Source organism: Rhinoraja longicauda, chromosome 17 (assembly GCF_053455715.1).
Source record: "Rhinoraja longicauda isolate Sanriku21f chromosome 17, sRhiLon1.1, whole genome shotgun sequence".
Classification (NCBI taxonomy): Eukaryota; Metazoa; Chordata; class Chondrichthyes; order Rajiformes; family Arhynchobatidae; genus Rhinoraja; species Rhinoraja longicauda.
The window spans coordinates 29064146-29089914 of NC_135969.1; the positions used below are offsets into that span (position 1 = coordinate 29064146).

The 25769-nt window shown below is 41.1% G+C and overlaps 1 protein-coding gene across 6 annotated transcripts in view; it reads right to left on the reverse strand.

Moving 5' to 3' along the window:
* Window positions 1-25769, reverse strand: part of LOC144601908 (metabotropic glutamate receptor 7-like) — a 489446-nt gene that overhangs the window by 324829 nt on the left and 138848 nt on the right. For all 6 annotated transcript variants that reach the window (XM_078414451.1, XM_078414452.1, XM_078414455.1 and 3 more), the window contains one exon: window positions 18581-18797. In XM_078414451.1, the coding sequence (XP_078270577.1) occupies window positions 18581-18797 (217 nt within the window). The remainder of the gene's footprint in view (window positions 1-18580; window positions 18798-25769) is intronic.

Sequence of the window (25769 nt, forward strand, 5' to 3'; positions counted from 1 at the left end):
GAAGGGGGCGAGAGAAAAAAGGATGCCAGATGAAACAAGTCCTGGGCCAGAAACCCAGGTCTAGATATCATTACCTGGAGACAGTCCAGTTACCAGTGCCAAGAGGAATGGGGAGATCCAGGGAATGGAAATCACTTTGTCATTCAGTGGAATATTCAGGGGGAAAAAAGTGAGCAAAGGTATGGTGTTGCCCTCCAACATATTTAAACCTATTCAACCTAATGAAGTTTTTTCTTCTATTTTCTCATTTGCTTCAGGCAGTTTCTCTGCCAAGAGGCAGAAAAACTGGTGATAGTTTATGTGGAGCATGGGTGCCTCTTGGCAGAGAAACAGCCTGAAGCAAATGTGAAAATAGAAGAAAAATCTTCATTAGGTTGAATAGGTTTAAATATGTTGGAGTGTGTTCAAGATTGACTTTAAGCAATCTGGCAAATACACATCGACTAAGATTGATCATATCAGAAAAATACGCCGTACAGTTGCACAACATTAAGTGGAGAGATTAGACCTATAAGAATTCCTGAGGAAGCTAGAATACTTAAAACTGAACTGCTGTGGATAGATAACTCCAGTGGAAATGATGTGGACTAGCATGAGATCCATTCTCCAGATCATCAGCATGTTTAGGGCGGTCACGGTGGCGCAGCAGTAGAGTTGCTGCCTTACAGCGAATGCAGCGCAGGACACCCGGGTTCGATCCCGACTACGGGTGCTGTCTGTATGGAGTTTGTACGTTCTCCCCGTGACCTGAGTGGGATTTCTCCGAGATCTTCGGTTTCCTCCCACACTCTAAAGGCGTACAGGTTTGTAGGTTAATTGGCTTGGTAAATGTAAAAATTGTCCCTAGTGGGTGTAGGATAGTGTTAATGTGCGGGGATCGCTGGTTGGCCCAGACCCGGTGGGCTGAAGGGCCTGTTTCTGTGCTGTATCTCCAAACTAAATAACTAAATAAGTAGGACAATAAATCCCAAGAGCTGCTTGGAAGGATGCGAGAACAGGCCTTTTTTTAAAAGTGGGAGACTTCAATCGATTTAGTTTAAACTGGAAAAGTCCAAGTGGTGAAATGGAAATGGCAGATAGAAAGCTTCTTAACCCAGTTCATCAAACATGTCATGAAAGGAAATTCTCAATTTTATCTGGACGTTACTAACAAATGCAAACTAAATGGAAGCCAGAGAGGAGAGTGACCAGAATATTTAAGGTAGTCTCAGAAAAATCAAAGACCAAGAACTGGAAATGCAGCTTTAACAGAGATCCGGATTAAATGAAATGTGCAATCAGATAATAATGAAAATAAAGGTAATAAATAAATAATAATGAATAAATTCACCAACAGTTCAGCAGAAAACATGTGTTAAAAAATGAATGCTATACTTGCAGGACAAACCTGCAAGTACAGCTTAATCTTACCTTCACAGAATTAAAATTGAGAACAGAAGGGAACACAAATCATGCAAGGATAAGAGAGAGAAATTTTTCAATTAAATTAATACAAGATAGAAGCATGTTAAGTATATCATCAGAGGGCAAAGTTTGGCTGAGAAAATGCATGTCTCTGAGCTTGAACCAAATGGGTGTCTGGTGATTGGAAGTGAAATGGGGGATCAGTGCACAACTACACATTTTCTTTACAAGGAAAAACATTAGCACGTACCCTCACTGAACAAAGATCATTCAGTAAAATCAATGCTATAAATGAGATAGACGGGCTTTAAAAAAAAAAATCAGAAACCAATAAATCCACAAGGATATTTCAAATTCATCACAAAGGACATCGAGATGAGAATGAAGATCTGTGATCGCCTGACAATCATTATGAGATAGTCAATGGAAGCTGAGAAGCTAACAGTAGATTTGAAACTTAGATACATACGGCACCCACATTTTTTTTTAAATGACAGAACTGACAGAAACATTTATGGACCAATTAATTTTAATCCATTGCTACATAAAATAATACAATTGATTATCTATACTCAAGAGCCCTCCATCCATCAATAGTATTGTTAAAATAGGCAGAAGGGGGAGTTTCGGAACCATAAATTTTCTCAAAGTCTTCAGAAACATTAGCATCCAAGTGGTTTGTGAGAAGCTCTAACAAAAGGATATGCTTAAACTCTTTAAGTTTGGCCGAATGGCCTCCTCCTGCACCTATTGTCTATTGTCTTGACGGGAATATAAAAAAATGCATTTAGTCTCAAGGTGATATATTTATAGAGAAACAAATTCAGTGAGTAAGATGGAAGGATTGGAGGAAAAAGGAGAGAGGTTGGGGAGAGGAATTACTGTGAGGAGCCTCAAGTGGAACGTATCACCACTAATAATGCATTGGACTGAATAATACGGGACTACAAAGAGTTCACAAGCTGAGGCATGGCCTATTCAAACATAACATTCTACATCAAAATTTATGTTCCACCTGAGACTCTCCCACCCTTGCTAATCCAATCTTATCAGCACAGCCTTTCTCAGCCCTGCACCTATCTAACTTCCCCTGAGATATATTTGCGTTAAGTTAAAGATTGACCATGTTACATTTTTGTATCACAGGTTCCACGTAAACATCAGCAGCTAGGTCTCATCTTGTTCTTTTCTTTACCATTGTGATCTGAAGAATTTCAAGAGAATATGTGCCAAGTGCATGTAGGCTGTATCTGTAAAAGTCTGATAAAATGGCATGTCCATTGGAGCCAACTGCATATATTTTGAGTTTCCATGCTGGGAATGCTGGTCTGGGCAATGACGCCAGAATTAGTTTGCTTATCGTGGCAATTTTTTTTCCCAGATAAAGCCTTTTTGTAGTACCTACATAATGTATGCAGGAAGAATATCCAGCAATGTCTGCTTCAAGGTCTTTATCTTCAAACACAGACAAAAGCTGCACTGATGCATCTGAGACCGACATCATCAATGAATGCCTCAGCTGACAGCAAGTTCCCAAGATAATAAAAACAGTCCACATACAGTAGGAAAACAAAAAGACACAGGGTGCAGGAGTAACTCAGCGGGTCAGGCAGCATTTCTGGAAGACATGGAAGACATGGATAGGCAATAGTACGGGTCACATTCTTTCTTCAGACTAATTGTCGTGGTGCAGAGGAGAGAGATGGGAAAAGAAGTGGGGTGGAAGAAGGCCTGGCAAGCGATAGGTGGATAATTTTATTGGCAGATGGGTGGATAGAGATGAAAAGCAGACAAAAGGCTGTAAGATAAGGAGAGAAGAGGAGTAAATTGTGAAATTAGAGGAAGTGACATGGGCGGAAGAGGATGAGGGAAAGCGGATAGGAGGGCAGGATAGTGACAGAAATGGGTGTACATCCTGGTGGGGCGCAGGGAAGAGATGGGGAAAAGGTTGAAGGGGTGGATTGTTACCTAAAATTGGAGAATTCAATATTCATACCAGCTACCCAAATGGGATACAAAGTGAAGTTCCTACAGTTTGCATTTGGCCTCACTCTGGCAATAGAGACGGCCCAGGGCTGAAAAGACAGTATGGGAATGGGAATGGGAATGGGGAGGGGAGTTACAATGGTTAGCAACAGGGCGATCCAGCAAACCTTGGCAGGTTCAGCGCAAGTGTTCGGTGAAGCAGTCGCCTAGTTTGCACTTGATCTCGCACATGTATACAAGGCCACTTCAAGAGCACCGAATGCAGTAGATGCAGTAGGAAGTGCATGCGAAATACACCCTATACACCCTCTTATAAACCACATTCTTCCTAATGTTTGGCATCCAGACTGGAGACAATCCTCCATTTGTAGCTTAACTAAAATTTTGTAAAGGTTCAACATAACTTTGATGGTTTTGTGCCGTGTGTCTATTAATAGAGTAAACGTTTTGATAACTACCCTCTCAATGGGAACTACACTCGTCCCCCTGCAGGACCTATACATCAGGAGGTGCAGATCCAGAGCAAGCAAGATCATGAGGGACCCCTGCCACCCCAGTAACGGACTGTTCCAGATGCTACGATCAGGCAAACGCCTCCGCTGTCACGCTGTGAAAACGGAGAGGATGAGACGGAGCTTCTTCCCACAGGCCATCAGGACTGTCAACTTTTATAACCCCAGAGACTAAATTTTTGTCGACACTTTTTGTGCTATGTTTAGTAACTTATTAACTTTATTTATATGCTGTAATTGTAATTCTTTTTGTGCACAACCCGCAGGCATTGCCACTTTCATTTCACTGCACATCGAGTATGTGTATGTGACAAATAAATTTGACTTGACTTGAATATATTCTGGTTCCTTCAAAAGATCCAAGCACATGAGCTCCACTGTACACACATCTTTTGACACATTTCAGGTTACATTCCAAGGAAAAGCTAAGCCAGTCTCATGATAGATGTCTCTTCCCAAGTTTCCTGGAAGGAAGTCAGACACATTATGTCCATTTGGAGGAAACTGTTGTCAGATTTAAGGATTAAAGCGATTCACCCTTCAACTGGGTAATTTACCGTCAATAGATTTGATAAAACACTCCTAGCAATGCTTAGAGGCACAACTGATGAAAGCTAGACTACAGCACAAACCACTGTCATATTCATGTAACTATGCAATGCCACCTCCCAATACTGGAAGTGTCCACTTCAGAAGAATTTGCTGTGGCTCCAACTGTAACCATTGGTTTCATCAGCTTCCTCAACCACGTTTATGAATTATTTAAGTAGAGCTTTGAAAGGATTATTTTACCATTTCACTGTCTATTCGCAGTAAGCATGATTCAAACGCCTTTCCTGCAGGTGAAAAGCAAAGGGAATATAACGCAATCTGGAACTCGAGCACAAGTCAAGAGACACCATATTATGTGTGAGTTGAAACAAAAAAAACAATAATCCTCTCAAAATTGAAAAGTGAAAATAAACATTGAATCAGTTGAATAGTATTGATCAGTTGCTCCAGAAGAACACAGTAAAATTATGATTTATAATGGGGACAGAGTTGACCTTCAGAGGAGGTGACGAGATTTGCTGGACTGACGTAAAAGACAAAAACACACAGCAGACCTGTGTAGCATTCATGCAACAAGAAACAGTTAAGTAACATCTCAGGTCATTGATTGATCTTTCATTGGTTGTGGGAGACCTTAAGAGTTTTTAAAGTTGCACGAAAGTAGGAAAGGGGATCAGGGAAGAGTGAAAGGGCTGGTTTCTGAGAAGGTAGGAAGCCATGTGAGGAGCTGCCACCTAAATTAAGATCAAATGACCCAGATACTCACCGACTCAAACGTTTGACTACAAATCGATCAGTGCATTCACTACAACAATCCTTTGGACCCAATTACTCTAACGCTTTATGATCAACTCCTCCCTAATACCACAAGGAAATCCTGTTCCATAAAACCTCCCATGAAGATACATATGCTGCAACAGGTACTATATTTCACAAGTACCCAAGTGGCTGTAAGGAAACTTAGAAGGTGCTGAAAATATTACTGGTAAATACAAATGATCTTTTTTCACTTTTCTCCCCACTGTGCAAATCTCCAAATATTCGTTACTAAGTTTAACAAAGATTTACCACGTTCCTCAATTCATTATGTGCTTGCTGCATGCAAGGTGATTCATGTAAACTCCGTTGAGTTTTCACCAACATTTGGCGAATAAGGGAGGAGCTCAACTATCAGTTGGAGTAACTCAGCGGGACAGGCAGCATCTCCAGAGAGAAGGGATGGGTGACGTTTCGGGTCGAGACCCTTCTTCAGACTGTGGTTGATTTCATGCCACCGGCACTTAGAAATAAAAAGGTCAAAAGAGGGGAGAAGGCCGTCCAGGGGAGTCTAAGAGGAGGGGGGCCGGTGGAGGCAGGAGAAGGGGCCATGAATGGATGATGAGAAATTAAAGATTGAGCTTTGTGGATATTAAATGAATTTGTACAATTTTTTTTAGAGCTATTTCTTCATGGTTATCTAGTGATCCCCCCCCCCCCAGAGGGGTAAAAACATGGGCATCAAGTGAGACAGAAAATGATTAAACTGTGCTGCCAACTGTGATCAACCAGCAAGCAGACTGTTAAATGTTAGCATTTAATTAATGAACACTTGGGCGAGACACTTAAAGTTGACAATGGAACAGTATTGTGGCAACGAGTCAATGAGGCCAGAAAAAAGTGAGTTATGTCACCAGATAATCCAAGGTCAACTCAGCTGTAGAAGCATCAGCCACTTCAATCTCATTGTTCATAGTGCACAAAGAAAAACAGTAGAAAGAACCAAGAGCCAACCCACTCAATGGCCATTTTACCTAAATTTTTAATAAAGTAAAACCTTAAAGCATACAATTTGGTAGGCATTTATCATTCCACTAGACCAGAATGGAAATGTTTGGCCAGCACAGGGCATGGCCGTTGTCAGGAATCATGCCGTTGAAGCTCCAGTCAGGCAGTGCACCACTGTGGACACCAGCAGCAGGCTTGGCTGTAACACTATATTATGCACTTTGTTTCTTTTAATGTTTGCACTGCGATGCATGTTGTTATGATTTGCTTGGTTAACATGCAAAAACACAATTTTTCCACTCTATGTCAGAACACGTGACAATAATAAATGACTAAACTCGGAAAGATCCCGCTTAAGTCTCAGTCAAACTGATTACCAAGCTTTCTGACACACCACGGCAAGAGAGGATCGTCATGAAAGCCAGTCACGAGACAGAGACCAGTTACAAGTGGTGGAGGGTGGAGGATCTCGGGAGACAGAGGAACTGTGGATAGAGTTGAGGAATTGTAAAGGTAAGAAGACACTAATGGGAGTTATCTACAGGCCCCCAAACAGTAGCCTGGATATAGGGTGTAAGTTGCAGCAGGAGTTAAAATTGGCATGTAACAAAGATAATGCCACTGTGGTTATGGGGGATTTCAATATGCAGGTAAACGGGGAAAATCAGGTTGGTTCTGGACCCCAAGAAAGGGAGTTTGTAGAGTACCTCTGAGATGGATTCTTAGAGCAGCTTGTACTGGAGCCTACCAGAGAGAAGGCAATTCTGGATTTAATGTTGTCCAATGAACCAGATTTAATAAGGGAACTCAAGGTAAAGGAACTGCTTGGAGGTAGTGACTATAATATGATTAGTTTTAATCTGCAATTTGAGAGGGAGAAGGTTAAATCAGAAGTGTCAGTGTTGCAGTTGAACAAAGAAGGCAAGAGAGAGGAGCTGGCCAAGGTGGACTGAGAAAGGATCCTAGCAGGAATGACAGTGGAACAGCAATGGCAGGAATTTCTGAACATAATCCAGTAGATGCAGGATCATTTCATTCCAAAGAGGAAGATAGATTCTAAGGGGAGTAAGAGGCAACCGTGGCTGACAAGGGAAGTTAGTGATGAAATAAAACTAAAAGATGTATAACATAGCAAAGAGTAGCAGGGAGTCAGAGAACTGGGCAAATTCAAATGTCAACAGAAGGTAACAAAATGGGCACGGGGTGAAAAGATGAAGTATGAGGGGAAGCTGGCTAAGAATATAAAGGACAGTAAAAGCTTTTTTAGGTATGTTAATAGAAAAAGATTTGTAAAGACAAATGTGGGTCCCTTGAAGGCAGAAACGGGTAAAATTATTATGGGTAACAAGGAAATGGCAGAAGAGTTGAACAGGTACTTCGGATCTGTCTTCACTAAGGAAGACACAAACAACCTCCCAGATGTTGTTTCTAGGGGGATCTGGGGAGCCAGAGGAACTGAAAGAAATTTGCATTAGGCGAGAAATAGATGGGGCTGAAGGCTGATAAATCTCCAGGGCCTGATGGTCTGCATCCCAGGGTGCTCAAGGAGGTGGCTCTAGAAATCGTGGACGCATTGGTGATCATTTTCTAATGTTCAATAGATTCAGGATCAGTTCCTGTGGATTGGAGGGTAGCTAATGTTATCCCACCTTTCAAGAAAGGAGCGAGAGAGAAAACGGGGAGTTCTAGACCAGTTAGCCTAACATCGGTGGCGGGGAAGATGCTGGAGTCAATTATTAAAGAGGTGATAACTGAGCATTTGAATAGCAGTAAATGGATTGGTCCAAGTCAGCTTGGATTTATGAAGGGAAAATTATATTTGACTAATCTTCTGGATTTTTTGAGGATGTGACAAGTAAAATCGATGAAGGTGAGCCAGTGGATGTAATGTATCTAGACTTTCAGAAAGCCCTTGATAAGGTCCCACACAAGAGATTGGTGAGCAAAGTTAGAGCACATTGCATTGGGGGTAGGGTATTGACATGGATAGAGAATTAGTTGGCAGACAGGAAATAAAGAGTAGGAATAAACTGGTTCTTTTCAGAATGGCAGGCAGTGGTGAGTGGAGTTCCGCAAGGCTCGGTGCTGGGGCCACAACTATTTATAATATATATTAATGATTTGGATGAAGGAATTAGAAGTAATACTAGCAAGTTTGCAGATGACACAAATTATAATTAATGTAAATAAAATATGTGTTTCTTTTCCTTCTGCAAGGATATTATCCTTATCTCTAGTTCACTACCTCTGTAATAGAGCAACATAAATGTAGGCACAATGATTGGTATATCACCAATACAATGGTGCTGCTATTGCCTTGATTTCAATTGCTGGAGTTACTGTGTGATGATGCTAAATAATTTTGCAATAATTTGTCTTTTTTTCTTAAAGGTAACAAAGTGCAATTCAAAACAACAGAAACCCACACAGAACTGCTGTTTAATAAGCACTTGGGCTTTCATCAGAAGCATTCAAAAATAAACAAAGGGTTCTGTTCTTTTGGCATTTTTGAAAAGCAAATAAATGTGAAAAAAGACATCAAGCATTTGATAGAAATTCACAGTGATGCATCATTTTTACTCTATTATATCAAACTAGATAAGAGACAAACAAACAGACATATACAAACCTTTTAAGTCGATAAATGGGAGCATTTCTAAACAAAAAAAAACTTGCATATACAATGCTTTTTACAACTTAATATGATTCCAAAATACTTTGTGACCAATGAAATTGTTTTTGATGTTTATTGAATTGCATAAAAATGCAGCAGCCATTTTGCACCTAGCAAGGTTTTGTAAACAGCTTCGAGATCAGATACTCAGAAACCAGATACTCGGTTTTACTGATACATGGTGAAAATGAAAGCAGGCCGGGATGTTGCCAGAATGTCCCTCCCTCATCTTTCAGGAAGTTCTTCCATCCTCATGTGGTCACAAGGAACTGAAAATGCTGGAATCGTCAGCAAAACAGAATTGGTTCTGGCAACATTTACGGAGGGAATTGTATCCGTGGATACAATTGAGGGGAATCTACCACTCAAAACCTCCTTCACCTGTACCCATCCATCACTTGAGACAGACACAAAATGCTGGAGAAACTCAGCAGGACAGGCAGCATCTCCGGATAGAAGGGATGGGTGATGTTTTGGGTCAAGATCCTTCTTCAAACTAAGTCTGGGGAGAGGGAGACACAGAGATATGGAAGGGTAAGGTGTTAAAACGAGAGAATAAAGGGGATGAGGTTCAAGGAAAGTAGAATAGATCATTGTTCTGTAGGGGAAGGTGACAATGAGGCATACAAAGATAAAATTCAATCAGGAGGACAGTCAGATTGGTCAGAGAACTAGGATGGAGGAGGGAAAGCAAGGGTTACTTGAAGTTAGAGAAGTCCATATTCATACCGAAGATAGACCTAAAATGCTGGAGTAACTCAGCATCTCTGGAAAGAAGGAATGGGTGACGTTTCATGTCAAAACCAATGATAAAGGAAACAAGCCATTATTAGCTGTTTGCTAGGTAAGAACAAAAAGCTGGTGTGACTTGGGTGAGGGAGGGATGGAGAGAGAGGGAATGCAAGGGTTACTTGAAGTTAGAAAATTAATATTTATACCCCCTGGGTAGTTAGCTTACCAAGCGAAATACGAGATGCTGTTCCTCCAATTTGCATTTAGCCTCACTCTGACAATAGAGGAGGCCTGGGACAGAAAGGTCAGTGTGGGAATGAGAAGGGGGATGAAAGTGTTTAGCAACCGGGAGATCAGGTAGGTCCAGGCAGACTGAGTGAAGGTGTTCAGCAAAATGATCGTCCAGTCTCCATTTGGTCTCACCGATGTACGAGTCTACATCTTGAACAACGGATACAGTAGATGAGGTTGGAGGAGGTGCAAGTGTACAGTAGATGAGGTGTAAGCTGCCCAAGCGAAATACGAGGTGCTGTTCCTTCAATTTGCATTGGGCCTCACTCTGACAGTGGAGGAGGCCCAGGCCAGAAAGGTCAGTAAGAGAATGGGAGGGGGAGTTAAGGTGTTTAGCAACCCGGAGATCATGTACTGCTCCATCTATCACTTGCCTGGCTTATCCTGTCCCTCTTTTCCAGCTTTCTCCCCATGCTACAACTGAAGAAGGGTCCCATCTCAACATACTGCTTGTCCATTTCCTCCTATGGATGCTGCCTGACCTGCAGAGTTCCTCCGGCACTTTGCATTTTGCTCATCTTGAAGTCCACTTTTTAACACTGCACCGAAGTGCCAGTCTTGAAGGCTCATGAATAGGATTTATACTTTCAATCTGTTTATCCAGAATCCAACCACCAGGTCAACATGTTTGTGGAAGTCATTCTCAATGTGAATTTGAATCCTCTTGCAGTATTATTTCTACCATGTTTATAAAACTAGTTAGAAACTGATGTGAATAACAACACCAAGCATTTGTTTTTTTGTACTCATTTTAAGGTCATTCTCCCTGTCACTCTACGGAAGGTTGGAATGTCAAAGCCAGAGGGTATTACAAACTTTAAAGTGCAGCTTTTTAATACCTTTTCCAGATCACAAGGAGACCAATTCAATGATACTATTATGAAAAAAAATCCTGTGTGGCATTTACAAAAACTCAGAGCTCATCTCGAGATAGGGACATGTACATAAGATTAAAATCAACACAGAGCCCTTGCTCCTTAGCATTCAATTATCACATGCTGTGAGCCAGTGAGAAAAAGTCTCAAAGTTCAGTGTCTCAGAAAAAGGGGTTATAATGGGGGTTGGAATTTCTGTACTAACTGAGACATAGTTCAAGATTCAAACGCCACAGATTTCTGTACTAACTAGACAATAGCTCAAGATTCAAAGACCATAAATTTCTCTCACACATTTGAGACCTTTACATTGGAATGAATGGTTTCAGAATTAACAGAAAAAAAAGCTTATTATGCAATTTAATGATCAGTAATGACCCAGAACTAATTAACAATATGACAGCATAGGAACAGTTTGCAAAGAGTACTCATAACATCATCGAATGTTGTATCAGCCGTTACGTGAAGAACAGAAAATGTCTGACTTCTCCATTAATGGATACAACTGCAGCGTGGAATGGATTCAAAGCATTGGGACAAAATATAATTCAAAAGTATTGCTGTCAGTAACTAACGAAATACAGGATCAGCAAAAAGATTAAACTTACTCAAACACAGGAAACTTGGCTCGGACAACAAAATCAATGATAGTACATTAAACATATAGAGAATATAGTATTGCAAGGGATATCTAACAACATTTCATGATTATGTTAAAATTGTGAGGTACAGGAAATGTGAAGTCATTAAAGAGGAATGCAGACAGGACTACAATGGCCAGTATGAAAATACAGATGCATTCAATATTTTTTCATTGTTGATTGGAAAAAAATATTAACAGTATTTAAATATAAAAAACAAAATCTATTTGAAGGGAGGTCATTTAATGGATTTGCACGAGATAACAAATTTTCACCAAAAAAATAGAGTAAGATAAAGTAATATTCAGGGCCAAATGGTTTGCTCACTTAGATAGTTTAGTTTTAGTTTAGAGATACCGTGTGGAAACGGGCCATTCGGCCCACTGAGTCCGCACTGACCAGCAATCACCCGCAAACGAGTTCGATCCTATCCACTAAGGACAATTTACAGAAGTCCATTAACCTGCAAACCCCCGCAATTTATTTAAGGAATTGCATGGGGATAAAATGGTGAACTTCAAAATGGATACATAAATGAGTGAATTTTTGTGTTTATTTCCTCGTATTGGCAGCTCCTTTGGCTGGAAGGCAATGGGAATTTCTTTCTCAAATACAATTCCATCAGCAATCCAATTACCCAAAGGGAGGCTTCAGTGTGTTAAGCATCTTGACCTGTCTGTGAGAAATGTGGTGATTTCTATCACAGGACATTAACTCTGCCCTACAATGTACAAACATCTCACAAATTACCAAGCTATCATCACACAATGAGCACATACTAAACTGCCTTCTATTAAATGAATCTCATCAGGCGATATTTTATGAACTCAACTTTTATTCCTTTTGAGTTTGCTGATATTTTCTCCTCTCTGCTGCAATCACTTGGAAGGCGCACACTGCATTGCAAACCGTTGAAATAAATGTCAAGGAAGGAACTGCAGACCCTGGTTTAAACCAAAGATAGACACAAAAAGCTGGAGTACCTCAGCGGGACAGGCAGCATCTCTGGAGAGAAGGAATGGGTGACGTTCTGGGTCGAGACCCTTCTTCAGACCCACGACGGATAACATTTTATTTAGAACGGAGATGAGGAAGAACTTTTTCAGTCAGAGAGTGGTGAAGGTGTGGAATTCTCTGCCTCAGAAGGCAGTGGAGGCCAGTTCGTTGGATGCTTTCAAGAGAGAGCTGGATAGAGCTCTTAAGGATAGCGGAGTGAGGGGGTATGGGGAGAAGGCAGGAACGGGGTACTGATTGAGAGTGATCAGCCATGATCGCATTGAATGGCAGTGCTGGCTCGAAGGGCTGAATGGCCTACTCCTGCACCTATTGTCTATTGTCTATTGAATCCTGTACCACACTCATAGGAAGTGAAATCTGTTGAATTCACCGACTAACAGGGAAATGACTAAAATTAATTTGTCTCACTCACTTGCTGCTATCGTAGAAAATAGTCGTTGATTCTAATTAATAAGTAGTTTCTTTTACATTTACTAATTCTCCAGGTTTGTACATCACTGGTAAGGCCAGCAGACATTGTCTTTCCTAATTGCCCATTGAGAAGCCAAGTCTCCTACTTAATAACCAAAGTTCAACTGATCAAGCTATAGTGAAGGACCAACCATTAACTTCAATTAAATTGTTGAAAACATTTTATGTTAAGACAATGTGATTTTTTTTTAAACTGCAGATGCTGGCAATTCAAATAAAACAAAATGCTGGAAATCCACAGGCGGTCAGGCAGCATCTGTGGAAAGAGAGACATCTCTTGGCTCTGATTTTCTCCACAGAGGCAGACAGACTCTGGCAAAGTCTCCGCTCAGCAATTTTCTAACACCATGATGAGCAGCTGGTTAAAGGATACAGTAGTTAAGGTGGTACTAACCAATGTTACAGGATCCAAGATCAGATTAAACTGTCCGGTTACTGCATAGATAAATCACAACCTATTAATTATTGTCAGACTATCCTTCGACAGACAGTAACTTATAGGTTGCCTTTTTTTCCATGCAGTAACTGAACAGTTTAATCTGATTTTAGATCCTGTACCAACCAGTCTGAAGAAGGGTCCCGACCCGAAATTTCACCCATCCTTTTTCTCCAGAGATGTTGCTTGACCAGCTGAGTTACTGCACCATTTTGTGCCCATCCTTGGATACAGATAATTACTTTAATATCACAAAGCAAAATTGCATGTCCCTTTCAAATAACACCAAGGGAACAGCTGCACATGGATTGCAGTGGTTTAAAGTGGTAGGTCACCACCTCCTTAAGTAAATAAACCGCAAGTAGACATGCGTAATATGGTTATTGTCCATTTCTTGACTAAACTAGTCAACATCCAGTTTGGTTTAACATTTTTATGCCTGCAGTGAAATGCTAACTGCAAATTGATAGAAAACGTAAATGTAGATGGGCTATTGCATTACAGTAAGTAACATTAAATTCAACCATTCAGTGAATAAAATTCACTGCTCCTAACAGAAAGAAATTCTAAAAAATGTTATTGGTGCAGGGTAGCAGATCCTTCACAAATTACAATACAAGGTCAAACATTCCAAAAGTGACATCATCAAAGCAAGTCAAAATCAGACTCATTACATTGGGAATCTGGTTACAATCGACACTAAGTGCTCTGTAAATGCGTTAATAATATTTTCCATTAGTTCATTGGCTGGTTACCCGACTTGCTGAATTCTCTAATTTTAGCTAACTTCGACAAACACTTCCCCCCCACCTTCCTCCAATAAAGGTTGCTTAACCAGTTCCACAGTTCACAATAACGTTTCCCTCTTGGGATCACACTGTTCCTTGCCAACAATTGGCCTGTCAGGGAACCTCCCTGTCTGAGGTAGTTTGTGTCCGGCCATGATTTGTACTGGTCTTTTCTTGTTTCCAATCCCCCCCCCCTCCCCTCCCATGCTTCCACAATCAGTTTGAAGGAGGATCCTAACCCAAAGCATCACCTACCTATCCATTTTCTCCAGAGATGCTGCCTGACCCACTGAACTACTCCAGCATTGTGTGCTCATCTTTGGCATAACTCAGCATCTGCAGTTCTTTTTATTTATATTTTAAGTTTCCCCAGTCCCGACTTGGAGCTGAAGTCCCTCGTTCCAGGCATCATTCATAAAAACATAGTGTTTCCTGTATTCTTATGGCCTGAGGGTGTCCAAAATGCACAACCTTCTTCAATTTGGATCTAATCTGTGTGACTGGAAGCTGAGTACGCCTTCCTTCCACTTGCCATTTATTTCATTTTAAAGCCGGCTCCACTGTTCCTGCTGCTTTCAGTCTTGTGGGCATACAAAACCATCTCTCACAAATTAAACTCTTTTTCAATTTTTACCTTTATATTTCCACTCCCCATGCTAACTTCCAAAAAATAATCATTTCATCTGCTTTGTGTCTGCACACTTCACTAACACACAGTATGCTCTCCAGTACTTGTTAGATTTCTCAGCATTTGATCTATTTAAAAAAGTTTTAAGTCTTCTGTTTGCTATCAAGGGAAATCAGTGCAGCCCGGTCTACCCTGGAAAACCATTCACTCCCCCATTCTCTGGTCCTTCAAACACAGGTGCCTCAGTTTTGTGAAAAGCCCACATTACCATTGTGACCTTCCATATCAGTTAACATTTAGTAATCGGCAATGATTCTTTCCCAGACTAATATTTCTCAAGGCATCACTACACTGACCTGAGATTAGCTGGCCTGCCATTTACCAAATTTATCCTGTTTCTTTTTATGAACAATAGCTTCACTCTGATCCTCCAACCCTAGCCCTAAACCATCCCACTCGCAGTGAAGATTAATACTTTGTATCCAGAATAGTTCGAATTTCTGTCCCTAAACTTCCTAGGTTGCATCCCAGCCTGACGAGCTGATTTTATTTCCCTCTCGAACACTGTTCATTCTGCATCTCTATCTTCATTTAGTCGACTTCCATGCAACCATGTCCTTTGGCATGGCATTTACACAAATGGAGTCAAAAAGAGAATCTTCAACACACTGCATTGTTGCCAAACCTAAAGCCCTGATTTTTACACTAATCTCATCCTCACCCATTTGATTCCCCACAACTCTCCCTGGATTCTAGCACCCATCTACTCAAGAGGTATTTGACAGTGGTTAATTAACTTACCAACCACACATTTTTGCTTTGTGAGAGGAAACTGACCATACTCGGAGGAACCCCATAATGTTAAGAGAGAAGATGCTAACTCCAAACACACAACACTGGAACCCAGAATTGAACCCAAGTCTCTAACGTTCTGAGGCAGCAGCTCTACAAGCTGAACCACTCCACCCCACACACAATTCCCATCCTCCCAATATATTCTCTCTTTTCTATACCTCCTCTGGAATAGGGGCAGCACAATGTCACATTTAGTTTAGTTTAGAGATAAAGTGCAGAAACAGGCCCTTCGGCCCACCAAGACCAGCGATCCCCAAATATTAACGCTACCTTACACACACGAGGGATAATCTACTTACACCAAGCCAATTAACCTCTAAAACCTGTACATCCTTGGAGTGTGGGAGGAAACAGAAGATCTCGGAGAAAACCCATGCAGACACGGGGAGAACGTACAAACTCTGTACATACAGCATCCATAGTCGGGATCGAATCCGGGTCTCTGGCTCGGCAAGTGCTGCAAGGCAGCAACTCTACCTCTGCGCCAACGCCACATGTATTAAACTTGTTGACAAACAAATTATTAACCAGATAATGAGAGGATTTGTTTGTTCATTTTGTATTTTTCACACAAATGACATGCTTTGTGATAAAATTCAACGTCAACACAGCATGCAAATTAATTTACCACTTTTCCACAGCCATGTAATGTCAATGCAATTATTCGATATAAAGAATAATTATTTCCCTGTTATATAAAGATAGTGAAGACCCAAATTGGAAATATTTCTTCAAGTACAAAATCCTGATGAAGTATTTATCCATCAAAAAAATCACTGTGTAAAGTAAATTCTTTGCAAACATCAGTTAGATCTAAGAGCACATTTGAGAATGTGCTTCAGTGTGAAATTATGCATTTTGGATAGAAGGTACATTGAAATTGCAATTAATTCAGGAAACAGTGACTGAAAAGATTTCCAGCACATTGAAGCACATTCATTCTCCTGGCTAATTGCATTATTTTCCTAAAGATCATTTTTCATTTTAAGAGATACAGCGCGGAAACAGGCTCTTCGGCCCACCGAGTCCGCACTGAACAGCGATCTCCGCACATTAACACTACTCTGCACACTCCAGGGATCCCAGCACATTAACACTACCCTACACACACTAGGGACAATTTACATTTATACCGAGCCAATTAACCTACAAACCTGTACGTCTTTGGAGTGTGGGAGGAAACCGAAGATCTCGGAGAAAACCCACGTGGTCACAGGGAGAACGTACAAACTCCATTCAGACGGCACCCACAGTGGGGATCGAACCCTCGTCTCTGGCGCTGAAAGCACTGCCAGGCAGCAACTCTCCCACCACACCATTATGCCGCCTTAATAATGATACTGCAATGCTCTTCCAAAGAACATAACATTTTGTGACAAATGCGACTGAATAGACATGAGTGAGGCAAATGGCTCGCTCGATGCAATTTTCTGTAACAAATTGGGGCTGATTGTTGCTTGGGTACTGATCGCCACATTAAAACCTAAGAGGCAGAGGCAAAATTCTAACCACTAAATCATTATTAATATTATTTTCTCTAATCACAATAGAAACATTTGAATGACCACTTGCGAAAAATAACTAAACCGACCGAACAAAGTTAATGAAAGAAAATAACTGCACATGCTGGTACAAATCGAAGGTATTTATTCACAAAATGTTGGAGTAACTCAGCAGGTCAGGCAGCATCTCAGGAGAGAAGGAATGGGTGACGTTTCGGGTCGAGACCCTTCTTCAGACTGATGACTGATTGATGAACAAAGTTAATGAAATAGTTTGAGTCCTTCGGCATGCAATCGCTCAGAATTGATTATTTCCACAATCCATCTTATTGCACTCTAAGACCTGTGATTGCAAACACACCACATGCAACTCTTTTATTGTGCCGTCTGAAAGTAAGTTCTGAGGAAAGTCTGAACTGATGTGTCTCTTTGTCACTTAATATTGCCTTTGACTCATCGCACCATTGGTGGTGCTGCGACCTGAATCGTTAAGAGACCATCAGCATTTCAGTATTTTACTCTGCACTCCAGCTCTGCACTAGGCTATTTCCAAGGCTGCCTGACCACCCCTAGTAAAACATTTATTAACCCCACTGCCATGTTCAAGATCTGACTGTCATCTACATTCTCAGCCGTCCTTGAATGAACTTCCATGTCTGAACCAAATCTATCCTTTAGCAGGAGAATACTAGCTATCCTTTCTCTTCCCCTGCTTGCTTACCTTAATCTAAGCAAGATATTCAGCTGTAAGACACCTCAGAGAAAAACAATGAACCTAATGTCTATTGTCAGAGGTTTGAGGCAAGAAAAATATAGAGCTTACTAAAAATATTGAACTAGAAAATATTAAGCTATGCACACTCCGCTCGCAAACAAGATTCATGGGAGGAGCTCTTTTATAGAAGTGTTAGTTTAGTTCACAGCGCAGAAACAGGCCCTTCGGCTCATCAAGTCTGCACAGACCAGCGATCCCCGCACATTAACACTATCCCACACACACTAGGGACAATGTACACATATACCAAGCCAATTAACCTACAAACCTGTACGTCTTTGGAGTGTGGGAGGAAACCGAGGAAAGATTGGAGAAAACCCACGCAGGTCACGGGGAGAAAGTACAAACTCCGTACAGACAGCACCCCTGGTCGGGATCGAACCCGGGTCTCCGCCGCTGCAACGCTGTATGGCAGTAACGCTGCCACTGCACCATCATGCCGCGCCTCTGCTCTGCCCGTAAACCAGAAATGGTAACTCTGTTTGACCTTACAGCTCAGTTCGATTCGAGTTTATTACCATGATTTAAGGTGACAAAAGGCACAGTAATTTGATGCAGTAAGTTCATTAAGGTTGAGCAGCACTGCATAACCATATGCGACATTTAATGAAATTGGCTTGGTGGTGTTTCGCAGATTAATTATTATTACATACTGAACTGCAGTTGCATGCTCTTACCGGCTTCTCTGGAGACCTGGATGAAAGCGTCCACTCCACTCTCACCGTAGCTCCCTTCTGAGGCCAACGTCGACACGTAATTCCACCCCAAGGCCTTCACTATGTCGACCATGGCCTGAGCCTGGTACGAATCCGGAGGAACAACACGGGAGAAGAAGGCATAGCTGTTGTTATCGCTCAACTCAGGTGCAGTGGAGGCATAACTGATCTGAGGAATCTAAAAAGAAAAAGAAAGGAGAGATATTTATCATTTATTCAGTGTGGAGAACGCAGTGGCGATTTTCCAGAGTCCATATCGCATCTTCATTTTCAGGAGCTTCAATTTTATGCAAGATAAATACGTACTAAAGGGGGAGGTGAAGCCAGTCATGATAATTGAGTTATGATGATTGATGCGATTCATTTCTTTACTTGAATGAACACAAATGAGGATGAGGTTTTAATCAGTGGGGATGACGCGACTGACGGAAAATTGGTTTGGACATAGAGGACTGAGTGAGATACATTGGAACAAATAACAGTTTCCACTGCAATGGCTGTCACACCTACTGTGCTTTGGCATAACGACCTACTCTCAAGGATAGAGCACCACTGTTTCAAGAAATTACCCAAAATCTCTCTCTCAGAATTGTTGGGAGCATCATGATGGAAACCTGAGAGGAAGGAGAACTTCCACCAATGGCAAACCTAAGCAGCGAAGGAGACGTGGAGGAACTGGCATTGTGCCGTGGATCATAAGGTTTGTGTTGCAAATAAAAACCACAACAACTAGAGAAACAGTAATTATTGATTCCAAATCACAATAAAAATCGCAACAGGGTGGCACAGTGGTTGAATTGGTGCCTTACAGCGCCAGAGACCCAAGTTCGATCCTGACTATGGGTGCTGCCTGCACGGAGTTCGTATGTTCTCCCCGTGCCAACGTTGCTTTTCTCTGTGATCATCGGTTTCCTTCCACACTCCAAAGAGGTATAGGTTTGTAGGTTAATTGGCTTGGTATCATTGTAAATTGTCCGTAGTGTGTGTAGGATAGTGTTAATGTGCAGTGATCTCCGGTCGGTGCGGATTCGGTGGGCCGTAGGGCCTGTTTCCGTGCTGTATCTCTAAACTCAAAACTAAAAGAAAATGCAATTGTTTCAGAAATAATTCTAATGCAATAGGAAATAAACCTGCAAAAAAATGCGCAATGCTCCCTCAGTGGTGTCCCAAATTCTGAAAAAATAAAATGCAGGTTTATTTATACAGAATACAGAGCTTTATTTTTTAATGACAAATAAAGCTCTGTATTCTGTATAAATAAACCTGCATTTTATTTTTTCAGAATTTGGGACACCACTGAGGGAGCATTGCGCATTTTTGCTTTTTTGTTCACAGGACGTGGATGTCACTGGTAATGTCCATTCCTGTAGATAACCATATTAGATCACCTCACTTATTATGCATGCTGCACATTCCACATGTGATCCAGTCCGGATCTGTATCTCTTCCTAGGCTATGTAAGCTGCCTTATGCTGTCTCACAGCAGTCTAGATTCTCACCACGGAGACGATAGCATGTAATGTTTCCTCCGCTTATATTACAATAAAATTATGAGTTGTTATGAGTATGGGTTTGATTTCAACAACATGGAGTCAGATGTGGGATGTGCAGCATGCCTTGGTGTGATATCTAGAACTACTCTCGAACCACGTTCTTATCTGGTCAACGACGGCATCCACCGTTGCCCTGATCGTCTCGCCAAAGACCACGCTCCTGCCACGTTCTCCTGTCCCGTCGCAGGCAATGCTGCCTCGCTCTTTTGAGCCTGTTCCACCACCGTTCTCATCTCCGGCAATAGAAAGAGATGCGGGACTGTACCGTACACGTGCAGGTCCCATCTGCTGGCCTACCATAAAGTGCCAGGCCTAACATAAAGTACCAGGGCTACGTTTGAACTGCCTTTGGTGTCATTCGCTGTCGGCTTGTTTATACATCTTACATGTCATCACATATAATTGGGGGTACATATATTTTGCAAGTGACCACCATATCTATATCTATTTTATTATTAATTCCTTAAGAGGTAGGATGTAGATAACCATATTAGATCACCTCACTTATTATGTATGCTGCACATTCCACATGTGATCCAGTCCGGATCTGTATCCCTACCTAGGCTATGCAAGCTGCTTATGCTGTCTCACAGCAGACTAGATGCTCACTACGGAGATGATAGCATGTAATGTTTCCTCCGCTTGTGTTACAATAAAACTATGAGTTGTTACTCCTGTTATTGGGTTTGATTCCAACAACAATTCCTAATAGCCCCTACACTGAGAAGGGAGAAACATGTCCATCTGGTGGATAATGGATCACATATTGGCCAAATTACATAAGAAAGCCACGTATTTTCCTCCTCAAGGACATTAGTGAACCAGCTGAATATTTTCTTTGGACAACTTGGTAGTTTAAAGGTTACTCTCGTCGTTCTTTGGTTATGAGAGAAAGCCACAAGTCTCATGCTACTTCCATTGTTTTAAGACAACATAAAAGATCATATCATATCATATATCTACAGCCGGAAACAGGCCTTTTCGGCCCTCCAAGTCCGTGCCGCCCAGTGATCCCCGTACATTAACACTATCCTACACCCACTACGGACAATTTTTACATTTACCCAGCCAATTAACCTACATACCTGTACGTCTTTGGATCCTTCACACATTCAAGGTTCCGTTCCCAAACAACATCTATTCGCCATTTGTTCCCTGCCTGGGTTGGAACTTTGGTGTGTGCAAATTGGCATCTACAACTCCATATAACTGAAGATGGAATTTCATGCACTACGAGCAAATCAAGTTCCTGTGATCATTTATTCTTTAAAATATTTTCTTTTCAAGACCATGCACAAGAGCGGCTTTGTCACAGGATCAAATTAATCAAGAGGATGAACTTTAACCTATTCCATTCATGAGAAGACCCTAAAGTTTACATCCTCATGAAATAAAAGGACCAACAAGCAACTTTTTAAACAGAGTTAACCATTAAACAGATTTTAAATCTCTTAAACTAACTAATATATCAGAGTGCTACAAATAAACAGATTTGTGCAGCTTTCATCTTTCAAGCCACTTTTAATCATCCAAAACAGGGTAGTCAAAAGTGCATTATTTAACGATAGACCCATTTTCAGCAATATTAGAAATGTGCCACATTATTTTTACTTTTGGAAAACACATTGAAAAGTAATTATGTTTTAATGTGATCATTGATTCTGTAGGTTATCCAATTACATTTGGCAATAGGTAAGGATGTTTCAGTGAAAATATGAGGAAAAAACACAACTAAGCAGGGGGCATGGTGGCACAGCATTGGAGTCGCTGCCTTGCAGCACTTGCAGCGTCACAGACCTGGGTTCGATCCCGAGTACGGGCGCTGTCTGTATGGAGATTGTACGTTCTCCCCATGACCGCATGGGTTTTCTCCGAGATCTTTTGGTTTCCTCCAACACTCCAAAGATGTGCGGGTTTGTAGGTTAATTGGCTTATACTTGGTATAAGTGTAAATTATCCCTAGCGTGTGTAGGCTTGTGTTAATGTGCAAGGATTGCTGGCCAGTGCGGACCCGATGGGCCGAAGGGCCTGTTCCTGTGCTGTATCTCCAAACTGAATTGAACTGAACTAAGAAATTTCCACGATTTTCACCCAGACTAGTGAGTGTAGCGAACGCAAAATAATAATTAAAAAATAAGATTAACTCAAAGACTCAGGATTTTACTATGGATTCATCTTATGGGAATAACGTTGAGGTTTTGAGAGCCATTATCCGTGAGTAACTGAAAGACACTTCCAGTCGTGCATCATTTAAATCATTCATTGTTTCCCTAATTAATTTAGATTGTATTTATAACAACAGTTGCTTCATGGTTGACACGATGGAAAAACAAGCTTGTTCACACTTGGGAATGCTGTTAATTAATAAGAGCTGTACCGGGTACTTTCTAGTGAAATACCATGATTATACAACACTATGAAAGAGGTAGACAATACTTTAACCATCTCAATTTGTTTGAGGCATGAAGTTATAGACAAAATCTGATAGCGTAAAATGATGACAATTAACAGCAAACCAAAGCAATTATGAACTCTCCTGATATTTTTGGCACAATTAAAGGTAACAGTGTGTATGCGTGGGGGGGGGGGGGGCAAATAAGCAAGAGGATATTTTAATAGCACAGATATGATTGATGTGCTATCAACAGCTTCCTACACTTTCACAGTCCTTACAAGTCCAGGGTACCTCACAACTTCCCTTAAAAAAGGTTATCAGATGGGTAACAATGATAATAAATGTGTGGGTATAATTGTGTTCCATGAATATTACACCGGAAGTCCAACTCCAAGGTCTTTCATTTTGGATATTTGCACCCACCCTCTGAAAGGGAACATTTACACTGCATCTTTTATCTTTTCAGATTGTGAAGCAGAAAATAAACAGATGAGCAAAATAAACCCCAAGCTCACTGCTCGTTGTAACACATTGGCAGGCAAGTGAAGCAATTGCAAGCGAGAATACTAAACATGTCCACAAAGTCAAAGCAACTAAGTTATGTTACCGTCTCTTCTGAATTTACAGTGACGCAATGCGACTTTAACTCTACAATGTCTTTTAAACTTAATCCTTTACCTCTTATAATATGTTAACGGTATTTGAATGTATGCAGCACATGATTCTTGCAAATGTTACCAAGAGCATAAAATAAAGTGAGATACTTCGAGATGCACCAACAGGAGTTAAATGATAAAATGGGACACTCATTCACTGTGAAGAATAACTTCACAAATTCACAGCGTCTGTTAAACTGTTTTTGTCGGATTTGCTGGTCTTGTAAAAGAAAAGCACACATTAGATCCAAGAAAAGCAAATAGGTACAACTTTGTAAGAGACCAATTACTGTGGTGGCAAAGGGATGCGGGAGACCAGGACATCAATCTAAACAACAAAAATCTAGTTCACTGGTGCAAAAAAGAATGCAATAATTGACCCAAGGGAGATGGCTTCAGAAGAAGACAATGCCTTGGCAATGTGGAACCTTGGCCAGGCCTGGTCTGGAAGTATTTATTTCTGATCACTGCACCTCAGGAAGGATTTAATGTCCTTGCATGTATTACAGCACAGATTCACCAAAGTGATTCCACGATTTAAAAGGATTAAATTATGAAGGTGTGTCAAATATACTGATTTTAGAAGATCAATGAAGAATTCAAGTGTGAATTCAAGTGTAAAATAAAAATCGGTGCTTTGGTAATGGAGAAATTATTCTTTTTTTTTTAAATGGGAGAGCAAAAAGGGTGTAATTTATTATTCGAGAGGTGATCAGGAGGTTTTTATTCATCAAGATTATCTGGGGTAGAGATAATTGTCAGTCTTGATCTGAGTGAAAGCTGAAAATGGTTTAAGGGATTGAATGACAAAAAGTGCTGGAGTAACTCAGCGGGTCAGGCAGCATCACATGAGAACATGGCTAAGTGATGTTTTGGGTCTTTTCAGACTGATGAAGGGACTGAGTGGTCTGTTTTCCTTTGACCCCATGATGAAAAGACTAACGACCTGCATGATACTGGCCCAGATCTATCTGGAGGAATCGCAATCGACCCCCCACTCCTCTGGACAATCTTGCTCAGCTTCTTGCCGCACTGGTGGGTAAGGCAAAGCAGCGCCTTTACCACCTTAGACAGCTGAGAAAATTCAGAGTGTCTCTGAGGATCCTTCATTGCTTCTACTCTGGGGCTGTAGAGAGCATCCTGTCCGGCAACATTACAGTCTGGTTTGGGAACAGCTCTGCCCAGGACAGGATGGCCCTGCAGAGAGTAGTGCGTTCGGCAGAACGCACCATGGGAACTACACTCGTCCCCCTGCAGGACCTATACATCAGGAGGTGCAGATCCAGAGCAAGTAAGATTATGAGGGACCCCTGCCACCCCAGTAATGGACTGTTCCAGATGCTACGGTCAGGCAAACGCCTCCACTGTCACGCTGTGAAAACGGAGAGGATGAGACGGAGTTTCTTCCCACAGGCCATCAGGACTGTCAACTTTTATAACTCCAGAGACTAAATTTTGTCTACACTATAGTAACTTTATTAACTTTATTTATATGCTGTAATTCTTTTTTGTGCACAATCCGCAGGCATTGCCACTTTCATTTCACTGCACATCGTGTATGTGTATGTGACAAATAAACTTGACTTGACTTGACTTGATATCCACAAGTCCAGCAGCATGGTTTAGATGGAGACAGCACTTTGGGCAGCTCAGCAAGCAGATCCTGTCCCTGCAACTACCTAAAGAGGGGAGTTGAGTTTTGCTGATTGCCAATAGTTGATCAAATTTGAAGCAAAAAAAAATTCTAAAAATGTTTAGTTAGGTAAAGATGCAATTGAAATATGATAGTAAAATAATTTTAAATAAATAATTTATGAAAGTAAAGCAAAATAATTTAAAGTTGCGAACCTCCCATTTTGCCTCCATGTGTTGTCCATTAATACCTATTGAAATCAATGGAATCTCCGATCCTGTGTCGAGTCTAACCTGAAACAGGAACAGAGGGGATCTCTCAAGGAATCCCAGTAAGACTTATCTCCACTGCTGGAATTCACATCGTCCCCAGCAACTAGCCAAACTGACTGATTTAACCTTTCCAGTCAGCAAGCTCTGGGCCTCTCCTCTCACTTTGCATGCAGGTATCGATGTTTCAGTTTGTTCCAATTACAGCTGCCGACAGAATCGAACTCATGGCTTTCAACTCCAGCTGAACTTTTTTTTTCTCGTTTATTATATTGTTACAGTGTACTATGTTTACATATTCTGCTGTGCTGTTGCAACTAAGAATGTCATTGTTCTATCTGGGACATATGACAAGAAAACACTCTCTCTCAGATACATATTTTCAACAATATTGGACTGATGCAACAGGTATTATGTAATCTTATCCCAATTTCATCATCTTTACTACTATCTTTGACTCCAGGACAGTTTCTTCCCAGCTGTTATCAGACAACTGAATCGACTTATCACCAACTCGATAGCTGTCCTGAGCCATTATCTCACTGGAGACGCTCTGACTATCTTTAATGGAGTTTATTGTGGACTAAACGTTATTCCCTTTATCCTATATCCGTACACTGCAGACGGCTCGATTTTTCGCATGT